Source organism: Tenrec ecaudatus, chromosome 2, assembly GCF_050624435.1.
Source record: "Tenrec ecaudatus isolate mTenEca1 chromosome 2, mTenEca1.hap1, whole genome shotgun sequence".
In the NCBI taxonomy this organism is placed as follows: domain Eukaryota; kingdom Metazoa; phylum Chordata; class Mammalia; order Afrosoricida; family Tenrecidae; genus Tenrec; species Tenrec ecaudatus.
The window spans coordinates 111,363,271-111,377,874 of record NC_134531.1 but is presented as its reverse complement, the minus strand read 5'-3'; the positions used below and the strand labels follow the sequence as shown (position 1 = coordinate 111,377,874).

The 14,604-nt window shown below is 38.6% G+C and overlaps 1 protein-coding gene across 2 annotated transcripts in view; it reads right to left on the bottom strand.

The window, feature by feature from the left end:
- The window catches only part of MAN2A1 (mannosidase alpha class 2A member 1), a 209,545-nt gene that overhangs the window by 43,389 nt on the left and 151,552 nt on the right, over positions 1 to 14,604 (bottom strand). For both annotated transcript variants that reach the window (XM_075541370.1, XM_075541371.1), the window contains exons 14-16: positions 13,527 to 13,745; positions 12,709 to 12,831; positions 9,687 to 9,801 (exon numbers count right to left, since the gene is read on the bottom strand). In XM_075541370.1, coding sequence (XP_075397485.1) covers positions 9,687 to 9,801; positions 12,709 to 12,831; positions 13,527 to 13,745 — 457 coding nt within the window. The remainder of the gene's footprint in view (positions 1 to 9,686; positions 9,802 to 12,708; positions 12,832 to 13,526; positions 13,746 to 14,604) is intronic.

Below are 14,604 nucleotides of genomic sequence, written 5' to 3'. Positions count from 1 at the left end.
AAGTATTAGGATTATTTTGATCAACTGCTTACGATCAGCATTTTTAATAATTTACTCAAGGATAAATTAAATGTTTGAAGCATCCCCCTCTCCCTCGCCAACCCCACCATCAAGTTGATTCTGACTTGGACCAATCCTATAGGACAGAGTAGACTGCCCCAGGGAGTTTCTCAGACTGTCCGGCTTTATGGGAGTGGAAAGCTTTACCTTTCTCCTTTGGAGTGGCTTGTGGTTTCAAACTGCTGCCCTAGTGGTTAACAGCCAGACACAACCCACTACACCATCCAGCATGACTTAGAGCCTTAGCATGGCAGAATTTTTCAATTTAAATTTACACACACACACACACACACACACACACACACAGAGGAATAACTTGCTTTTGCTTCAGAGAATAAAAGGTTAACCCTTAAAAAATATTCCAACATAAAAATATTATATTAAGAAAAAATTCTGTGGGAGAAATAGAATGGAAGTGTAAGTTCAAGGAGAAAGGAAATATGTGAAATTTCTGACTGCTAAAGCGCTTGTACTGGCTTTTTAAAAATGCATGATTTAGCATGAAATTGCTATCCACTGGATGTTGTTTATTTTTAAAATGTCAATATTTGCTGTTTGACGAAAATAACATCATTTCCCGTTATTTAAATATATAATGAAAGACTTTAGATGCAGCTTAAAAATGTACATGGGACACAGGGCTTTGTATTACGATGGCATCAAGGGAGACTGAAGCCCGCCAACCTAACAGACTCCATTTCACACTGTCATTTGGTTCCTCCTTTCTGTCCATCCTAGTGGCATTTCCCCAAGTCCTACCATCACGACAACTCACTCCTGTCACGACATCTTGCCCCTCACTCCCGCCTCGAGCCTCTTGTGACACTTCCTGATAAGTGCTTTGACATTTAGCTACAACACTTACTATGTAGCAGGCTTTTCACAGATTCATCCGTCTCATTCTTATTGCACCGGCCCTGTGCTAGCCACTATTCTTGTCAACATTTTCGAGTTGATGAAACTGAGGCAAGATGGGTAGTACCCTGCCCAAACAGTGGGTAAGCAGCTGACTTCAGATGGTTGCAAGAAATGAATGCAGTTAAGCTGATTGCCAAGTCTGAACTCTTAACCTCATCATGCCCACTACAGTTGTTGCAGAGCTGACCCGGCCCGTGGCTGCCTCCTGTGTGTCCGAGGAGCACTGTGCTCCATAGGGCTTTCAGTAGCTGATTTGGGGGAAGTCTATCACTAGACATTTCTTGAGATGTACTTCTGACTGGATTCCAACATCCAACCTTTTAGTTAGTGAACTGTCAAGTGTGTTAATACCTGCACCACCCAGGGGCTCTCTAACCATCGCACTTCCCCTTTACATGTCACCTGTGTCTGTATCTGTACTCAGTGCAACACACATTTATGGGTGGTGTGAACTCCCTGCCAAGAAGCTTTGCCTACAACACAGCAGCTGCTGTCAAGCAGGTCCCAAGATAACCTCCGAGTTCAGAATTTGTGTAACCAGAATATTCTTACAGGCCCTTAAAATAACCTTCCTTTTCACGTCGGTAGGGAATAATCAGGTATGACACATAGCTACTTACTTCATTTTTTAAAAAATTCCAATTAACGGGAGAAAAAAACTCCTTAGCAGTCAATTGCATAGTTATGATATTCCAAAACTGTTTTAATTACCTAAATCTGCCTAGCCATAACTTAATGGTTTTTACTCTTAAATCAAACTAAATCTGGAACAGAGCCCTGGAGAAGGGGAGAAGGGAATTGACTGCAAATGATGTTAATCCTCACAAATCTTTTTATGGATAAAAAAACAAAAACTGCAGTGAAGCCCTGAAGCCTTGTCAACAAGTAGGGGACTTCAAGAATCAACTCTACATTCAAATATCCTTAAAAGATTAATTTAGAAACAGGAAGCCAAGCCTAAGGGACTTCATGCACTACTGACTATGTATATATAATACATATTAATCAGCCAATGAAAACCTTTGCAATCCAAAGTGCAACCAATCATGGACCTAGACAAGACTAGGCAGCATTTCACTGTTATTCATAGGGTCACTGTGAGTTGGAAACTGATGCAACAGCAGCTGACAGCATCAGCAACAGCTTTTCTGAAGGGTCTTCACGAGTTAAGGTCGAACTGATCATCTTTAAGAAACCAAGTTTATTAGTTTGCTGCTCCATGCCAGTGTATTACCCTCAAGGCTTGGTGCTCTGGGATGAGGCCTGGTCCCTGTCTCCCTTTCCTGTGGAGACATAACCAATACCCTTCCTGTGGGTGTAGTAGTACCCTGTTCTCCATCAAACTCTTTCCCGCCCCTCATTTTTTTTCATCCCCCTCTCTTTGCCCCTCCTTTTTGGTCAGAAAACATACAAAAGGGTCAGCAGACACACCCGGAATTATCTATTGGATTTTTTTGTTTCTTTTTATTTTGCCCTATGTCTATCTATATAAGATAGGCAGGACAAACAATCCCAAGGAGAAAACAATGGGACAGTGGTTTTGGGGAGATATGGGAGAGCAGGTGGCGGGGAGGGGGGAGTTGGGAGCCAACAAACTCAGGGATAAGGGAACAACAAGAGATCCAAAATTGATGGCGATGAGGGTGTATGATGCCTGGTAGGGGTTAATCAAGTGCAATGTATCCCAGAGGAATTACTGAGAGCCGAATGGAGGGTAACTATGATAGTGGGACAGGAGGAAGGTAAAAGGAAATAGAGGAAAGAAATAGGAGGCAAAAGCTACTTATAGAGGTATCGCTATTGACATATATATGTGTAAGTACATTAATTTATAATGAAAGTGATAGAGGCCAATGTACATATATTTTTATTAAATACTAAAAAGATGGACGTTGGGTCTCTACTCAAGGTCTCCCTTAATATGAGAACATTTTGTTCTAATAACCTGGCACTTTTTGATACCCACTTTCCCGACACAATCGCTAAAGACAAAATGAGTGCATAAGCGAATGTGATAAAGAAAGCAGATGGTATCCAGCTATCAAAAGATAAAGTGTCTGGGGTCTTAAAGGCTTTGAAGTTAAACAAGTAGCCCTCTAGCAAGGAAACAAATAAGCCCACATGGCAGAAACCCACCAGCTTGTGTGATCACAAAGTGTCTAAGAGATCAGGTTATCAAAAAAAAAACAAAAGAAACAATTATATTGGTAACCGGTTATAAGGATCTACATATAACCTACTCCCTGGGGGACGGACAACAGAAAAGTGGGTGAAGAGAGACATCGGACAGTGCAAGATATGACAAAATAATAATTTATAAATTATCAAGGGTTCAAGAGGGAGAGGGAAAAATAAGGAGCTGATGCCAGGGGCTTAAGTAGATTGCAAATGTTTTAAGAACGATGAGGGAAATGAATGTACAAATGTGCTTCACACAATTGATGTATGTATGGATTGTGATAAGAGTTGTATGAGCCCCTAATAAAATGATTTAAAAACAAAAACAAACAAACCAAAAAAGAAACAACTATATTGATGTGAATGAGAGGGACTGAGTGGAGACCCAAAGCTCATCTGTAGACAATTGGATATCCCCCACCCACAGAAGGGTTATAAAGGGAGGATTCAACCAAGGTGCTGTATAGCACCAACAAAAGACACATCATTCCTCTAGTTCTTGAATGTTTCCTACTCCACCCACCCCCAACTACTATGACCCAGATCTACCTTACAAATCTGGCTAGACTGGAGAACACACTTTGTTACAGATAAGAGCTCTTGATAAACCATTCAGGAACAATAGTGGGAGTAACGATATCATGAGAGGAGGAGGATGACCGCGGAGGGGGAAAGGGGAGAAAGAGGGACCCCTTACAAGGTTGGATATATAACCGTCCCCCCCACCCCTGGTCAGAGGCCGAATAACAGAGAGGTGGGTGAAGGGAGCCAAGATATGAAATAATAACAACAGTATATAATTGATCAAGGATTATATACTGATCCTCCCACCAGGGTGAGAGGGTGGGGGAGGGAGGGGAAAAAAGAGGAACTTATACCAAGGGGTCAAGTAGAAAAGGTTTTGGAAATGATAGCAACATATGTACAAATATGCTTGATATAATTGATGTATGGAATGTTATAAGAGCTGTAAGAGCGCCCAATAAAATGATTTTTTTAAAAAAGGAAACTAAGTCTTTAAGAAACAAAACGATAAATTCTACGTCACTTTAATTTGCTAATTCCCAATGTGTTTTCCTAATATGCTTATCTATGCAAAGCTCATTTTGATTCTCTAAAGATCAAGGGGCATGTTATGATACCATTCAGGTTTATATATTAAAAATTGATAAGAGAAAAACTAAGTAACCTCTCTCTGATTGCTAAGAATGTCCACACAGAAATTTTTCAGTTATTTCAGTCAAAGGAAAACTTCTCTTCCCTACTTTTTGATGACAGTTCATTACCTGTTACCTCCAGGCAGTTTGTTTTCTTTTAGCAAGACCCATTATATACTGTACTTTTATAATATGTTGGTGGGAGATAGGGCAATAGTATTGCATTTAAGGTATGCTTCCTAAGGGTTGAAACGTGGTTCATACACTCATTCACACACACACACACACACACACACACACATACACACACACCACTCACTCTCTCGCAAAAACTTGCCTAGCAGAACACAGTCTGGAAAAAAATAAACAAACAATGAAGGTATATATTTTAACAGCTTTGGGACCCAAACCTTGTGTCAGTGAAAATGTACATGACACACTGGTAACCCATAGCAACTTAATTCTTCAAAGTGGCTGTGGATGTCAGAAAACTAGGGCACCAAAGTCTAATGATTACAGCTCTGAAGACAAATGAAGCCACAGTGAACCCATGTCACTTACTGATCATTATGTCACTGCAAGGCATGTGCTTTGTGACGGTGGAGAATCAAATACCACATGGGGACACCCGGGTTGGTATGTATATCGTATTCAACCTTCTGATTCAAGAATAACAGAAAAAGTTATAGTAGTATATTATGTGATGTTTAAAGCTTCTATTTAATGGAAGATGATTACACTTTAAGAAATACTCACCCTCACATGTCTTTTTCCGTTGGAAAAAAAGAACCAACCCCCCCTGCTATTTTCTACAAAATAAAAAAAATCTTTTAGTATCATAAAACAATGCCATTAAAAGCAATTCATTAAAAATGGGTACTATAAAAATTGATTTATTTATCCTGACACAAAGTAAGAGACTGTATTTTATTACAATTCTCCAAAGTTGTTGTGATCTTCTAGAACTGTTAAAGGTAATGAGTACCAGATTTTCTTTAATTTAATCTGTCTAAAAGCCTTTTGAATGTGATATCTGAATAATAATTTTTAAAGTAGTTTTTAATGGCTTAGGTGCTCCTGAAAGAAAGGGAGACTTTCAACTCTATTTGTTATCATTTTCAGAACATGGAAAGAACACAAACAGAGTTGAACTGAGGCTTCTCAACTCAGTTTGTTATAAAAACAATAATGATCAAATAGTTTACATATTTTGGGAAGTGTTGTTTGATTCCTGTTCTTCACTTTCTCTCCTCCCAAAGTTTATTTCAGGCAAAAATTACTCTGGGTTAATATGAACAACAATAGACCATGAAAGAATCTAAGGATTTTTTAATCAGGTTACTTTTTTAAAAAAAGAGTACTTCAGGTAAACTAAATTTGAAAAGTGTAATATAAACAAACAATAAGATAGACAATCTGCAATATTAAGTCACTTTCTGCTTCATTTCACTTGTTCCTGCGATATAATAAAATGTTTTATATAATTGACTAAGTAACCTAATACAATTACAATATGTAATTATAAAGTATTAATAGTCTCTCTTCCCTAACCTTTATTTCTTTACAAAACATAAATTTGGTACTAACTCAAACCAGGTCCCATTTATTGATAATCATCCAAATAACTGTATCTAGTCACTTTCAAAGATGCAAAGTTAGTACATATGCAAAATCAGTTTAATATGTTAGATTCAAGCTTTGAATCCATTCGAGCAGCAGCACCTTAAAAGAGAGGGCTGTTGTTCTAGCTCTGAAAGATCAGTCATTAAAAACTCAATGGAAAACAGGTCTTCCCCTCTGAAGTATGTGTAGTCAGAAAGCTATCCCTACAAAAGCAGGGCTGTCGACTGAATTTTTCTTCCGCTTTAAGACACAGTCACATTTTGTATATGTATCTGGTTCATTCATCCGACAGATGTATAGTTTATATGAGTCCAAAGTGAGAATCTCGAAGTTTGTCCAGGATCACTGGAGCATTGCTTAGTACACGGCCTTTGCTATGCTTTTCTCACCAACCCCCTTATGACTGATTACTCTTTCAAGTAGTTAGAACACCTACATATTTAATCATTCGGAAGATTTCAGATCTCCATCACTGGCCTCAGTGAATGATTTAATTACAACCCCAATGAACCACCTGAGCCTTCCCACAATGAGGGTAAAGGAAATGAATCGATGGCGGTGGGCCACTGAGGATCCTGAAAATAGGCTTGCTCCCTACAGCCGGGGGTCAGATACAAACACAGTTTGGAAGGAAGGCTTTCACATGATTACAGTATCTCCTTTTCCCACCAGCCACTTTCAGGTTGAAAAAAGACCTGCTCTGAGCGAGAGAGAAAAGCTTCTTGCGTCACTTGAAGTGGTTTTATCTGCTGGTCTCAGATTCAATTCAGACAAGTACAGTAAAAGTTACCTGGAGGAGCACTCCTCTCAGTTAACTTTGCATTACATTTATTTGTCATTTCCCCTGAACTTCTGAAGCTACTACTTTCAAGCTACAAATCTAATTGGGGAAAAAAATGATTCAGCCCAGTTTACTCTGCTTACTGAAATATCCAGAGGCAGTCTGAGGTTTGTGTTTTTATTTTTCATTACACTAATACTCTGAGTGCTCTATTCAGAACCTTTATTTTCTTATCTGACTAATCAAATCTTGTATTTTGAAACACCTCATTACCTAGAGGCTAGACCTCAAGGAGATCTCAAGCACTGGAACTGTATTATACCTTAGCCTTTTAGAATTTGCCCATAACAGGGAGCCAGAAGGCTATAATTAAAAGTGAAGACAGGGTGAGAACTAAAGACTTTAAGGGGTACTTGGGGAGCCAATATTGGCCAGTTTGATGACGGAGAAGAGATGGACACACGCATCCACAGGCAAAGCCTGTGAGAACTAAGCCTCTGTGCCAGAAATACCACAGAGAAGGGAGACAGCCTAGAGAAGAAGCAGACAAGGGAAACGGAAATTTTACAAGTGGAGAAAAGCAGCAGAAGCCAAGGAGAGATTAGACGTGGGGGTGAGCTGAGAATGGAGAAACACTGAGAATACAAGAGAGCCAAGCAGGGCGCCAGAAGCCAGGGACTTCCTGTGGCCCCTTGCCCCTGCATCAAGACTATTAGTCAGCCACCGGACAGTCCCTAGCAGTGACCAGGAGGGTAGCGAAGACAGCAATTTAGTGTTAATGAATGTGCATTTGCTAGTATACATCAACAGTTGAGTCAGTCTTGTAATCTCCACGATAGGCCATGATGACAAGCTCACCTATGCTACCAGCAACAGAAGGGGATCATTTACCGCATGGAAACTGTCCTGCAAGAGAAGACAGCTAAAGGGCAGATACTCCAGGGAAAACTCAGAGGATACCTTGAAGTTGACAGAGCAATGAAACAAAAGTCAAACTAATTGCCAATTATACGTGATTGAGTATTGAGAATTCTGTGTTGACTTGTGTTAGCATTTACTCTGAGACCTAGCCTATCTCGGACTATGGCGGATGACAACAATGGTGAGTTGAGTTTGATGGCACAGGTCTATGTCAAAACATGCACCGTGCTCTGCTCAAGGAAGGACTTGTCTATGAAAAAGAACTACAGGATTAGGCAAAGTTAAATATACAGAAGTGCATCTTAGATGTGATAATGCTATTTTCTACCAATAAATGCAACCTTTGGCAAGAGCTGGAAAATAGGATTTCAGAGCTTTTAGGGTATTACACAAAGGCTTGCTCAAAGCTATAAATGGATGGTCAAAAGCACTGCTTCTCACCTCCTAGATACTGAGGAAGTCTCACTTTCCTGCAAGAGAGTGATTTCAGCTAATTGAAGCAGTCACAGAACACAAAATCAGCATCTTCTAGGGTTTTTAACCACCTTCCAGATGACCTTTGACTTCTTGATTCAACCTACAAACCATGGATTATTCTGAAAATGTACTTTAACCTATGAAGTAGCATGAGGAAGTTTACCTATGCCTGAAATGCTAACCAAAGGCAAACACTGATGAAATTCTAAGCTGAAAAAGTTCAACAAAATCAGTATAAATTTAGACGCTGAAATGAAAGGGTGGAACTTTAGCTGAGATATCCCTTTATTTGGAACATTGTAAATGCTTTTGCTTTATCCACAATAATTAAAAAGCAAACAGTGCCTATTGGTACATTTTACTATCAGTTTGTGAAATGCTTTATTCCTTGCCTGTCTGAAACCTTAGGGAAAAACATTTTTCCTTCTTTAACTTTCTCAGCTTCAATAATGGCAAGGATAGACTTAAAGAAACATTTCTATAAGTTCTTTATCTAAAAGCACTAATCACAGGGTCAATGGCCTTGATGACAGGGTTAAATATTGGGCTAGAAAAGCACTCTTCTAAAAACACAAAATTCAAGAAATCAACCCAACTAAACTGCAATTCCAATAGTATTAGGGTCCTGAGTTCCACCTAGTTTGTTTGGCAGGATCAGCTGCTCAGGATTGAATTTATAAAGGAATCAAAAGTCCAATTCCTGTAAGTTTGGTTAATAAAGGTTAAAACCATTCTAGAAGCAATGCATAATTGACAATCTTGTACTCTAACAAGTATAGAATTATAAACAAATAATTTAGAAAAACTTTCTCTTAAAATGCAATGCTACATTTTATTGTGATACATTGTATAATTCAATACAGGATGTGTGTGTGTGTGTGTGTGTATGTGACAATTAGTGGTCCATTAAATGAAATACTTGGCACATGTTATCAGGAGAGACTAAGTCCCTAGAAAAGGACATCACGCTTTATAAGTAGAGTCAGCCAAACAGAGGAAGACCCTCCACAAGATGAACTGACCCAGAGCGACAACAGGAAAGATAAGCCGTACACTGTAAGGATGGGCCCAAACTGGGCAGTGCTTTGTTGGGTTGCCTGTAGGTTGCTATGAGTAGAAAACAACTCAAGGGCACCAGGAACAGTATGTTACATAACTTTCATTTTATTAAAGCAAATAAAACTCTATACCATTTTTAGGTTAGAAATAGGATGTAATTAATGTTCTCATTACTAAGACATGTAATGGCAGTGGATAAGAGAAGGTATAAACATGACATACACATGTCTGCAAAGGGACTTAAAAAAGTTCATGAAAAAAATGGAGTTGAAGGATAATGGGAATTTTCCCATGAACTTTTTGAAGACCCTCATAAGAAAGGATTTAAAATATTTTACCATTTATTTATTATGAAAGGGTATATATTTTAAGACAGGACAAAAGTATGATGTCAAATTTAGAAAATTACATCATCTCCAAAAAGCTACTGCTCGTTGATAATGACATATCAAGGAAGGTAAGAATCAAGACACCGCAGATGCAGGTTTCGTGCTGTGTCCCTGTTTTCTTACCTGGGATGTGGTAGAGCCGCACTCTATGGGTTATATGGTCAAAGAAGGAAGTCGCTTCTGAGTAGATCTTTCCGTGTGTCACTCTGAAAATGGGCAGTGTGTTGAACCCGTAAAGCTGAAGAGAAAATGACACTTTTAAGAAAAAAAAATTGAGCTTCTAAGCTTTTCCAAGAAATAATCATAATAGTCTCCAAAATGGCAAATGTTACCATCTGATACTTATCATTAAATTAAAACTAAACCTTACCATTTAAATATGTTCTTGCTATGACAATTGTTAAGGTGGTTCATTTTTTTTAATGTTGACAAGAAGAAATTAAAATGTTTGTATTTTGATTGGACTAGATGATCTTCAAATATTCCCCGCAGCTAAAAAAACTCTTAGGATTCCTCTGTAGTGTCAACAGGAGGGGGCTTCAAAAAGTTCATGGAAAAACAGAATTAAAGATAATTTTATTTTTCCACGAACTTTGTGAAGACCTCTTGTGTAGTTACTTATGAGAGTAACAAATTATCCTACAGCAGCGACAATTTCCAGGCAGACATTGATTATAATCGTGGCTCCTTAATGTTCCGGGGTCGGAACATGGCAAGGATTATATAATCCACAGGGAGTCATCTAAACAAAAAGGAAGATTCAGAAACATAGTTTAATCACAGTTAGGTTTATTATCCTATAAAGTACGTTTCAAGAGAAAACTGGGTGTAAAGCAAAACTGCAAAGTTGGAGGGGCAAAAAGAAACCTACTTGAAGATGAATGGTTTAACTTTCATTATTTAGCATTGAAAATCAAGAAAAACTGAGAAACCACTTGGGAACACCGAGTATTTATAAAGAATTTCTTTCCTTAGGTATCAGGAGTCTTAGAAAGCACAGCAGCAAAATAAATAGGCTAGGCTTGCAAGGTAAGCTACTTTACTATAGCATCTTCTCAATTGTGCAGCTTCCTTCCAATTTACCTCACTGATAGAGAAAATATTCTGAAATTAATATCATGCTTTATACATAACGCAGCATTTGTCTCTCCCACTTAGCACGAAAGTACGAGGGGCTGAGAATCCTGGATGGAGAATCCTGGGCTCCTCCTACCTCTTTTCAAGACACCGTTTGCCTCTTTCCTGGCTAGTCATTTATTTTCTCTTTGTAAATATATGGTTTGATCTTCCTTTATCTGACATTACAGCTACTTAAAGATAAACAATTTTAAATAACATCAGTTACTACTATCCATACATAATATTCATGTGAAGCTACTACTTTCTAAAATCTTTTTTTTTTTTACTGCAGTGCCTACTACAACCACGAATTTACAAACCAAACCCACTGCCATTCAGCCAGTGACCTGTATGACAGAGCATGACTGTCCCCCAGGGCTGTCGATCTTTACAGGCACACACCACCACATCTTTCTCCCAGGGAGCAGTTGGTGAATTCAAACTGCTGACCTCAATCCACTGCACCATGAGCTGTAGTTACCTTCCACTCAATGATTTACAACAAACAAAAACTACAATTCTTGCTGCGGCCTATAAAATACCTTACAACCAAATATTTGATTTTGGTTAGCAGGCTTTCCTATAACATTTTTTCCAGCACAGGCCCCTCAGCAACAAAAAAGGAGGTGGAGATTTACTGATACTGAGATAGGAAAGACCTAAAGAAGAATCAAAGTCAAGGAGGAAACCCTTGTAAAAATACAGAACTGACTACACAGATGACAACAGATACTGTAACAGAAAAAAATTACAAGTGTTTAAATGACAAAGTGTGGGGAAAGGTTTGCGACATTTAAGAAAATGGCTGAGTGTGTTTATGATGGCTGTTGCGGGGCGCAACAGAGCTGACTGTCACTGCAGCGACCCCTTCTAGCAGAGTCGAGCTGACCCCAGGGTTTGGTCTGCTGTCATCCATCTGTCCAGGAGCTGATCCCCAGAGCGCCGGGGTTGGTTAGAGTGGCCAATGTTTTGTTTAGCAGCTGAGCACTAAACCACTGTGCCGCCAGGGCGCTCTGTGCTGACTGTCATCAAAGCATGCAAGAAACACAAGGAAATCCCACAAGAGGTGAACTTCACAAGTCATCATGCGAAAAACTAGTTTACAGTATATTAAAGTGCCGTTGCCAAAACTCTTAAGGTCTAACTCTTGGTGCTTGCCATAAAATACTGATAGACATTCTCAAAACTCATGGTGGGAGTGAACAAAAGCCTTAAAAAGCGTTCTTCATGAATGCATAATGACTCTTCTGCAAAGTCCAGCTCAGGCAACACATTCAGGCTTGCATAAATTCATGCATAAATTCAAATTCATACTTGCATAAGAGAATGCTGCAAAGAACACTTAGCACAATGTTTAACACTGAAGAACTGCTGGAGCAGGTACGCATAGGAGATGTTTAAATAAACACAACAGTATATATTAAGTTTGTGTTTCAAAGAATGTCTCATCAGCTTGTGAGCAAAAATGTAGAACAAAAATATGTGCATCTAATAGAGAACTTGAGAATGGGAGGGAAAGGATATGCACAGAACATCAAAATGCTGGCAGTGGTTTCCAATGGCTTAGGGAAGAACTGGCCAACTCTACTGCTTTCTTCATTTTCGAAATGTGCCACAATTTGCATACAATCAACGATGAGCAGAGAAAAAAAATGTTTTGTTATTCAAGTGCTAAAAGTTAAGAAAAAACTCAAGGTGCAGTGGGCAATTTATGTTTCACATATGGCTAAATATTTTATATGCTCATCTATGTATGTTTTGCTGAATTATATATAGAGTGGTTTGAGTCAAATCCAGCTGCATTTTTTTACTTCGAATTTCACTCAACATTTTTACACTGTACCATCCTAACTGCATTCTCACCACGAAAACGTAACCAATTTTCAACTCTATGTTGCTCTGAATACATGAGGGCAAAGACCACTGAACCCAATAGCTCATCTATCCCTAATACAGGAGCAAATAATGAAGCACACTTTCCCCATCACTTTCTCAGTAAGTACCTGTCTGCTTTGTTAGAACTTACCCTGGCTTGCCCGTCAGGTAGGAAAAGGTAGGCACCACTCTTGTCTTTTTTATTTGTGGTTCCATACCACGAAAACTCCAATTTTACTTCATGATGCCTACCATCTTCTTTATTTATCAATTCCTAAGAAGAATACGAAAAAGATTAAAGGCATTTCACTATTGTAATACTAATTACACATCTGGTTTTAAGTATAAGCTGCCAGTTAAAAGAAATATACACGTTAATGGAAAAAATTTTTTAAATTGTTAGCTTTAAAGTTTCATATTCAAAATTCTTGGCTAAACATCTCATGTTTCACACTTAGCCTAGTGGTTTAAAACCTTCATGTTTTGAACAGTCAGAAATACATATGATCAAGGAAGCGATGAATAAATTAGGAGGTCTAGACCAATGCTTTCAAATTTTTTGTTCTGATGGAGCAGATTTTTCTTTCTCATCTACAAAAACCAGTGTTTTCATAAAGTAAAATAACAGTGAATTCCTAGGGAAATGAAATTTAAGTCAGAAACCAAATATAAACATATATGGTTAGAACCAAATTCACTCTTGTCAAATTGCTTTAATTTTTCCAATAAAATTTAATCATATTCACAATTTCTGTACTTAGTTCATGGGCCAATGACAGGCAGCTCAGAGACAACAACATCATCCATAAGCGACACATACACATCACATCAGGCACAAGTGGATACAGCCATCGCATACTTGGTACAGTGCTAAGTACACCTTTTTCCCTTTGAATAAGTGATCTGGTACAAGCATTTATAAAAGTGATAAAACTTCTATGCATTTCAGAACTGCTTTGGTCAACATACCTCCATAAGGCCAGATTGACCAAACCGAAGCTTAATAAAAGAGTTTTCTAGCACAATGTCTTCTTCAGCACTTTTGATATTCTTGATGTTGAAAATTCCTTTAGCTTCTGTTTTACCATTATATAGTACATAGTCGGCTAAGAGTGACTTTGAACTTGCTGATTCAAAAATCTTATATACTTTCAGTCCCAATGGTGGTAGATGTGCTAGAAAAGAGATCTTTAAAAGACAGGGGAAATACTTTAGTAGAGAAATGTAACCTAAAGAAAGGATAGCTATTTACACTTTTAGCAAAGAGAAAACAAAACAAAAAACATCACATTTTTTTTAAGAGCACATGTCACTACTCTATTTTTTGGTCATTTACAGGTAGAGCATCCTTGTCTCGGTCAGCCAAAGTAGATGGATGTGTTTCATCGAATATGAGAAATTAGGTGACTGTCCTCAGCTGTCCCACAGTGCTCTAAATGAATGTTTAGAGGAGAAATTCTCCATGAAAGTAGTCTTACTGCGAACATGATTCCTCCTAATTATTAGGGAAAAATAGTAAAGGTAATAATATTACATTAGGTTCCATTAAGGCATCAAAAGCAGTCACTGAATGACTGCCTGAGGCTTATCGAACATGAACCGCGCAGGCCTGCTGATGCCGAAAGTGTGAGCCAGCCCTCCAGGAACTGTTCCTTTTCTGGATAGAATGTTTCCTGTAAAATGTGACCAATTCTTGTATTATATTTTATCTTTTTACCAAAAGGAAAGGACCCTTATAATAGCACCCAGAAATGGCTTTTAACAACCTCTTTTAGAGGCTGCTGAGAGCAGGAAAATCTCAATGGAACTCCGCCACCACCACCAGTTTAAGGCTGTGCCTAACCACACTCACTGTCACCAAGTGAATTCCAACTCACAGAGACCCTACAGGGCAGCAAAGAACTGACCCCGTGGGTTTCTGTGACCTTGATCTGTACAGGAGTAGACAGCCTCGTCTTTCTCCAGCAGAACAGAGGAGGGCCTCCAAATGCTGACCTAGGATCACTACATGTCACCTACCAGCAGGGATCCTTGTGCCTTGAGAAGT